The sequence below is a fragment of the Solea solea genome, chromosome 18, assembly GCF_958295425.1.
Source record: "Solea solea chromosome 18, fSolSol10.1, whole genome shotgun sequence".
In the NCBI taxonomy this organism is placed as follows: domain Eukaryota; kingdom Metazoa; phylum Chordata; class Actinopteri; order Pleuronectiformes; family Soleidae; genus Solea; species Solea solea.
The window spans coordinates 9,348,233-9,357,329 of NC_081151.1; the positions used below are offsets into that span (position 1 = coordinate 9,348,233).

At 42.5% G+C, this 9,097-nt stretch overlaps 1 protein-coding gene across 2 annotated transcripts in view; it reads right to left on the reverse strand.

The window, feature by feature from the left end:
- Positions 1-3,495: 3,495 nt before the first annotated feature.
- luzp1 (leucine zipper protein 1) overlaps positions 3,496-9,097 on the reverse strand; it is a 42,606-nt gene continuing 37,004 nt past the window's right edge. For both annotated transcript variants that reach the window (XM_058616007.1, XM_058616006.1), the window contains 2 exons: positions 4,857-5,137; positions 3,496-4,219 (listed from right to left, as the gene is read on the reverse strand). In XM_058616007.1, coding sequence (XP_058471990.1) covers positions 4,889-5,137 — 249 coding nt within the window. In that variant the 3' untranslated portion in view covers positions 3,496-4,219; positions 4,857-4,888. The remainder of the gene's footprint in view (positions 4,220-4,856; positions 5,138-9,097) is intronic.

Here is a 9,097-nt window from a genome sequence, read left to right on the forward strand (position 1 = left end):
GACCGACAGACTCTGACCCAGCTGTGCTTTTAAATGTGCAACATCTTCACTCAGGCCCCAGATGAACAGTCAAGAGGATTCCACCGTGTCGACACGGCGCGGGGCTCTCACCACTGGAAGCAACCAACGAGAACCTGGAAACATGTGAGTGATGGCGCTGCGTCCAAAAAAAGTCACAACTGGTTTTTACCGTGATGAGTCCGGCGAGGTTTGAGTGGACGGAGTGGGTTGTGCAGTCGGGGGGGGGGGGGGGGGGGGGGGGTTTGTGGTGGCGTTAGTGTACTTTAGGGTCTTGTAAGGAATAACGGAAGTATGAGGAGCATGGCAGAAAGCTACGCTCTCTTTGAAGCCGTCCAATGTGTCGTAAAACCGGCTTTTTTCCGTTGCAAAATTTAAAATTGAGGAGAGAAACGTTCAATTCTAAATTTTGCAATGAAAAAAGTAAATAGTTTACAAACTTTTGAGAAAATACGTAAATTGGCTAATTCAAAATCTACTGAGGTCTTTTTTTTGGTGTAACAAAGGTTACAATTCATGACTGATTTCATGGATCCACGTTGCAAATGATTCCTCAATTTCTCGTCCTTGCATTAGTCCAGTGGTGGAATTAAAGTGACAGAAACACACGTGATTGAGGTTTTACAGATTAAATACTAGAACCCCAACGATGAATCAATTATCAATCAGTTACTTAATAAATCTCCAACTATTTTGGCAACTCAGTCTGTTAATCAGTTGAATAGTATAGCAGTGGTACGATGGCAGCTCTGGTGGAGACGAGTGAAGCCGTTTGAATTGTCTGCACGGTGGATTATAATCTAATATGTGGAGGGACTGGACTCTGACTCTGAAGTGACGGCAGGATGAAGGCGGCGGTTGAATTACCGCGCTGCTATATACAGTAAACCTGAGCCACAGCGACGTCAGCCTTAAACATAAATAAAACTCAGTCCCGGACTCTGCATGCCGACTCTGACAGAAATACTGTACATGCGCAGGCATTTACGACAGACACCGCTTCACGTGTCCAGCTTTGAACGACAGCTCTCGCCAACATATTACACACGCGAGCGCGGGCAGGACAGGACACGCGATACACTCGTCGACGGTTTTAATTATCCCTGAAGCGGACGTCCCTGCCAAGCCACCCATCTCTCCCACTCTTCTGTATTTAGACTCTCCGAGCCAAGACGTAGAGACGGGATTAGCTTTGCCCCTGACCTCTGACCTTTCTCATCTTCCCCGGGGAGCTGGTCATCACTATCTGGTGACAGGGCCTTCAATAAAACAACTCTTTGAGCCGACATCACATGGACACAGGACTTTCTTTCTCTGTAGAAAACTATAATTTCAAGGGAAAAGACGGAGGGAGCTTTGGATTTTCTGGAAATACTAAAAGGAAAATTGGAGATGGTTAAAAAAGATGAGAAATTGGGGGAAGAGATGGCAACAGCTCTTGGTAAATGAATAGAGTGGTAGCAGAAACAATAACAGAGCAAAGCACAAGAAGGGCTTTATGATTGTCAAGCGTTGGCACGAGCACTAAGAACTCTGGACAGGACGTCTGGTCTGTTTCTGAAGCCAGCAGTGACCATGAAGCGGCCACATGGCAATCGTCTCCGAAGCCGACTATGACAGACCCAATCTCCAGGACGCAGCTTTTTGGGCGTAGCGGGCCTGTATTCTTTAAAATCAGAACTTTCTGGATTTCCATCAGGGAGGAGTCCCCCCGCCGAGGACGCGCAACCATCCCTCCAAATGTAAAGAATACACGATGACGTGCGATTTATCTGCTCAGCGACGTTAAAAGTCTAAAATCGTTAGGATAATCTACTCAGAATATCCCAAGGCACAGATGAACACGAACACTTGATATTTCTAGCAAAGATTAAAAGTGTGCAATCAGAAAGTTTAAAAATAACAAACAAAGTTTGGACTTAAAAACTAAGCGATCACGTGTATAATTTGTATGAGCAGCACGGTGACGGATGCAGTTTGATTCCACATAATCCCAAATTCTGCTCTTCTAATCTATAAAGTGACAACAGACGGGGCTCCTGCCACCAGGCAGACCTTTTTCCACAATAAAAGAGCCAGTTCTAATAAATATCACAGCTCTATGGTGGCTGCCACAACTGAGCACAGAATCATCCCCAGCAGTTTTGCACTCAACAGCACTTAAATACATAACAGCAGAACAAACCAGATGGAGAGAAGTTCTTCAGCACAGTTGTGGATTATGTTACTTTTATCTGCCGTATTCAGGAGATTAAAAAAAAGAAAAGAACTGAAATACTGGCGCATCAAGCCGCCAGACAACTGGCTATTCAGCCGCATGCCTTAGCATCGTTCATACATTTAGTTGTTTTGCTTGCATCAGTCGTCATGCTGCGGTTAATCTTGCGTGTTATAATCCAGCATGGAGCCCGTTTTCTAAAGTCTTTAGAGTTAACAGAAAACGTCCGACGGCGTGAGTGAGGTTTTCTCTCAGAGAAGTTTACCTTAAATTACTGGCCAATACTTATCACTGCTGCTCTGCCTCCCCAGCATACCAACCAGGACGTCACAAAGTAATAATCCTCTGGAGATGTAGGAAACGGAGAAAAGCTGGTTACGATTCGCACGGCGAACCCAGTCACGTACGAGCTGAAGCGTCGGTTCCTTGATTGTTCAGAAGTTGTTTTCCGACGACTGGCAGATATATGTACACAGGTATTTACAGCAGCAACTACATAAAACGTCAGGTTTGCTGGTAATCCACAGTCCAGTGTTCGGATTAATTAGAAACCGAACACGTTGCTCTCCGCATAAATGAAAGGACAGTTGCAACAGACGTGAAACAAAGCACCATGGGAATTGTAGCTTGGATTGAGGTAAAAAAAAACAAAAAAAACCCAAATCATTTCTTTTATTTCCTACATGTGTATTGCATTTTTTTTTTTTTTAAGTTTTTTTTAAATCTTGTTATGGTTGAGAAGATCATGAGAGGAGAGGATGATGCAGAACAGGAAGCGAATCACAAAAGAATAATAAACGAGTGAGAGCAAAAAGCAAAAATCACGGTCCCAGTTTGTCAGAAATGTGTGTATGTGTGTGATAATCTGTGTGCTGAGTCACTTCACTTCACTACTAATACCCCAAAAGCCAGTTTAATCCCTGGATTAAACGTCTTCTTCACAAATGGAAAGGTCTTTGATTTGCTCAAACCGACGAGTTACGTTAGCATTAATCCTTAATTTTATTTTATTTTAAAAAGTGCTCAATATACTTTTTTTAAAAAAACACCACAGCATTATCACTTTTGTTGTTGTTGTTTTTCCGTCACATCTGTGATGTCACAGTTCACACACACACACACACACGGCCGCTGTGTTTGAATGTTTGTGTGTATATTTATATATATATATATATATATATATATATATATATATGTGTATATATATATATATATATATATATATATATATATATATATATATATATATATATATATATATATATATATATATATACACACGTATTTATGTGTGTGGAAAAATCACCAGAAAGACGAGAAGATGGTTAGACGGAGAGAAAAGGTGAATATTTTGTGATGCATGTTCGCTTCCTGTTTTTGGTCACATGTAAGGTAAAGATCCTCCTCCTTAGTTTGTGAATGAGTTTGCATGAAGATCCAGGCCCTCAGTGATCGGCAAAGAGTTGAAATCGTGATTCAAAAGTGACATGTACTGTATATTCAGCTGTAATGGTCCTCTGAGAAAAGGCACTCTCACTGTCGTGAGTCCATCTTCCTCCAACTCTCTTTAAACCCTCGCTGGCGGGTCAGAAAACGAAATCTCCAGTCGTCCCCAGCATGCCAGCCTCTCCCTTGTCAAAGTTCAGGATTACACTATAATACATCCAATAAAAGAAGCAGAAGAGGACACACGGGCTGGTGAGGCGACGCAGACGCTGTCTTTCCATTTTATGCCTCTTTGGGGACAAAAAAAAAACAACTTCCGGATAGGAAGAGCGGTTCACGTCTTCGTGTACGCTCAGGGTCAGATCTGTGGTTTATTGTCGTGTGCGGCTGTAACTGCCTTTTTTTTTTTCCCTCGTCTTTGCTGGTTATAAAAGCTGCAGATGTTGTCTGGGCTGGACGTAGTGGTAATAGTTGTAGCCATTAGATGATGGGAGACTTGTGTTTGGCTCTGCTTTTGCCATTGAGAGCTGAATGGAGCTGTTGAGGGGGGAAAAAAACATTATTTTAACATATTTAACATTTTATCACAATTTATCATCATTAAAAACGAGGTAATTTGGCACAAACTGGGGGGGATTTGAGTCTCAATTAAAATGATTTCAGCCAGTTAGTCTTTTAGTTCATGCATAGCAAATAAGCAAGAGATTCCTCAGCACACTCTATTAGAAATGAATAAATAATTCATATTTACATTGGTTAAAATGGAGGTCTTTATGGGGTTTAATAACAAAGTTCTCTTATCAAGACCTTATTTAAAAAATGACAAACAAAACAGATCAAATCAGATTGTCCTGGTGCTCCTCTAGAAACCTGTGCTGTGCTTTATTGTCTATTTTCCTCTATATGGTAACAATTTACAAAATTAACATCAGGCACTAATGAAGAAGACCTCAAACTAGTGATTGAGACGATTCAGGAGAATGTTTTGGCTTCAGGATGATACTGGGAGACCACGTCCATGTTTTATTTACAGTCCACATGTCACTCCTAACGTGCCCACAATAACAATTTCAAACTAGTGACGGATGTCTCACACCCGTCGCTGCACAATCATGCAGTTAACTCTACTTGCTCCAACTGTGCCCTGTACATTTGGTGTAAAAGAGAAGCCTACCTGTCCTCTTTGCTGCTCAGACCCAAAACAGCCTAATGGTAATCAGGCTGTCGCTGGCTCCATGGTCGACTCCCTGCCCCACTCCTTCCATCTGTTCTGGTCCCTGACCCCTGACCACCGCGACCGGACCACAGGTCCCCTCCTCGAGAGGACGGTCCTGTTGACTTGGCCGCACGGTCATACGAGCTCCCGAGGTGGGGCGAGTCACCGCTGGGTGGCTGTCGTCTCCAGGACGCCGGGCTGTGGCTCGGGTTTGGAGTGGGGTCTACGCTATCAGCAGCCTGGAAGAGTTAGAACGTCGGATAAAGATAGGTGTCGTTCACGGATGAATTGGTAGTTTAAACAAGCTTTTTTTGTTTGAAGCCACTATTATGCAAGGTGGTGTAGTGGCATTACAGTAATTAGACCCAGATTTGTGACCCAGATTTACAGAGTGGAGTCTGCTGACGTCAACAAATGACCAGCTAGGTCTCTCGCGTTGCTTCACTCCGAAACTGACACACAAATAGATGCTGCTGCTGCTGCTCAGTGTCATTTGCACTGGTGCTCAAAAGAAACCTGGAAACAGGAACCTCAAGCACAGAGATAAGGCTGGAGTCCATTTACAGCCGCACGTGTCGCTATAGAGAGCTGTTTCAGGACTTGTGTTTAGCGCCTACACTCTGTAGTTTTGCCATAAGTTTGGTGAGAAATGCAAACAGAGTCGAGTTCATTCCCACATTCTGGAGTTGTGTACTGGAGCTCTGGGCATTTTGTTTAGACGGTTTTGGGCCATGTTTGGATTCTTTTTCGTAATATGTGGGCATTTAATGCATGCTGTTTATGTTAACTGGTGTGTGACAGGGAAAGTCTGCCATGTGTAGTCTTGTGCCAGGGGAAAAATCCCCGAGAGAGAGAAAAAAAAAAAAGGAAAAAAGCCCCAAACATACCCCAAACTGAGAGATTTATAATTTGGTGGGCTGACTAGAAAACAAACCCCAAGTTACTAGTCTGTGGTAGCTGCAACAGCACGTTTCCCTCACATAACCTCAGTAACCCCGCTCTAAGAAAGTGAGAGTTAGATGACGATGCAGTTTCTACGGCGCACAGAAACGGCACCCAGCTCCTGTAATTTCAGCTTTAAAAAAAGCACCATAATTAGTGACATTTGGTGGGTTGGAGTTGGCTTCTGAAGCACTTTTAGAATGCATTCTCACTAATTGGCTTTAATGGAGCCCTGCTGGACTGCCTTTCTCAGTCTCCTGGGGTAACAGACAGGAAATCAGTAACCAGTGGGCCCTGCCAAAGGGGCGTGGTCAATGCGGTCACTTCCTGCTCCAGTCACTAGGGGAGGAAATGGCAGAGTGGCATGCTCTCCTTCTATGGTAAGCTGCTGGATGCAGGGCCCAGAGTTTCTCAGAAGGTTGCCATGTGATGCACTTCCAGTGTTCCTCCTCCACCCACACATTGCAACATCAGAGGTAAATGAATCAGAAGTTAATAAAGACAGGAGCGACGAGAGAGGTTTGTAATAAAAACCGTCAGAAGCTAAATTTGTCTACATTTAACTGGCTTGGATCTACTCTTTTATTTCTCAGCAAAAAAATGCCCACTCTCAAAGTCTGTCTTACTTAATATTCCCCTCATGCACTCTTGAGCTGCATGACTAGAAACAAGTCCTCACTTGGAAAATTAGAACAGAAACAGTGAGACGACTCTTTCAATATCCAGAACGAAAGCCAACCTATTTAAGAAATAACACAAAAAGAATGTCAGAGAAAAACTACATCTCCACTGCTCTGACTCTTGCCAGCCCAAACTCTTAAATCTGCTCTCTAGTAAGATTGTGCTCAGGACACTGACATGGTAAAAATTGTGAGTTTTATTAGCCCAGATGATGATTATGATTGATAGAAGCTTCTAATTTATTGTTCTCTGATGTTCCAGAGGCTCTCTTTCTGTCCAGTTCACATCAACTGAACACATGGGTCCCAAAACTTTACCTTCCAGCTGCCACTGGTCTTTGATTCAACAAAGGATGTTATGGTATCTCGCTCATGAGCCACATCGGCCCCGCTGTCCTCAGCCAAACATAAGTTCACAGCTCATTCATGCACAGGGCTGAGGTTTCCTTCAGCTACAGCAGTGAGGAAGGACTACAATGCCGTTCTGTTCTGTCCTGTGCTCTGAGGTGCGGAGTGACGCTGACGTATTTACACTAAATCATATAAGAACGAAGCTCTGAGTGCGTTTCCCTTCACCAAGGACTTTTGTCAGGAAAGACTTAACATGACGTTAAGGCAGCGTCCTGGGTTTGGACGTATTTGGTCACAAACAAAAGTAATGGTGTGATTTAAAAGTTGATGGATAAAAAAAAAAACACCTTAAATGGTTGCACAAATGAATCAATCATTCAAGTATTCCTGTAATACTTGTGCACCATAGTTCATGATAATGCATGATAATCCCGTACTTGTAATTGTTTCTCTTTTGCTGCTTTTAGGTTCAAAATCATTATCTCTGCAAATAATGAAAAGCCTTGTAGATGTTGAGACATTGCGATATTTCATTGGATAAATAAAAAAAATGGTCATCTTCTGTTCACCACAACTTTCACTAACCCTTCTGTTACCGTCCTGTTGTCGCCGACCGGATTTGGCACGCACACTTTACATTACCATAACTTGTGATATCTAGAAAATTCAAAAACTACCAGAAAGCAGATCAATAGAGCTTTGCGCTCATATACTTGTCAATACGGTAGAAACTCAGAACTGTTATTCCTAAACGGTTGAATAACTGCCAGATATGGAGAGTTGAAGTTATCTTGGAAAGATAAGAACTCTTTTGACAATTCTACAGCCATAAAATCAAACTAAATCCAAACAGGCTGATTATCATGGTGATCATAAGAGGGTTAAAAACAGTCCAATAAAACATTCAAGTGACAATCAGAAGAAAAGGCCAAAGGCTAAGGGATTGCTAAAGGCTTCATCCCCTGGGGAACATGAATACCTGCACGATTTATCTGATTTATCCGTCCCTCGTGGCTAAAAATGGGCACCAATATTGATGGTCAGGATAAAGCAAAAGCAAAAGTGTCAACGTTAAAGTGCATCTATGGATTCAGGCCATGTCGATACAACCATGACCTTTCAACAGTATTCAAAAATACAACTCCCAATCAAATAACATTAAAATGGAAGATAATCAATATGCTCCAGGGTATTTCTCAAGTCTCCTCTTTAATGACTATTGATCAATAATGTCTTTCTGATACTGAGCTGATTCAAGTCTCAGCATGAGACAAAGCTTCTGATGTGAAAAGGTCACGCCTTCTGTTCAACCAAAGCTTTTTTTATGCTCAGAGATAAGGATTGAAATCTTAAATAACTACATACGGTGCGATCACGATCATATAGTGTATAAACAGCTGCTGTTTAACCGCGGACTGAATCTTGAATGGATCGCAGTCTAGCCAAGAAGCACAAATACCCAGTGAAAAATGATCAATGGGATGTTGCTTCATAATGACTGGCGACATTCCTCTCCCATCATACTAAAAGCCTCCATCTGCAGACTTGTAATAAGAATAATAATAATAATATCTCTCAACCTCCGACACTGCAATCACAAAGTAATCCCAACCTCCCGCTGTCCTAACGACAGCTGTATTTATCCAAACCTCTTGGGAACGGATGCTTTTCAGACCGATGAAATGTTCTGAAAATCCAAACCAAGACGAGCGGCCGTGCTCCAACACATGCTTCAAAGCACAGTTACCATCCAAAGATCCAAAGTATGCTGTTTTTTTTGTTTTTTTTTTGCCCCGTAGCACTTCTTGGTCCAAATGAGATTGTCAGTTTTTACATGAAGCTCCAGGACGGATAAGCTTTTTCTGCACCACAGTCAAACAAGTGGGTTTAGGAAATCCCCATAATAAAGTACAAAGCACATGGCTGATAAAAAAAAAAACTGATGGAGTGACAAAACATCAGCACTTTATCAGGCCGCTGCTGTTTTACCACTTCAGTGGTATTTAATTTCTAGCGTAAACCAGAGATGAGTAAATGTAAAACAGGGTCAGGAGGAGGAGAAGAAGAGCAGGACTCTACTGAACCTGCCCTGAAAACAAAGCTGCTGCTACAACACACTGTTGTTCACCCGGACACCAGCTCCCCACATACAGTATTTGAAGTCGTTTTGAGGAGAAGGGGCGGAGTAAGAGACTCTTGCGTGACCAATGACAGACAGATTACATC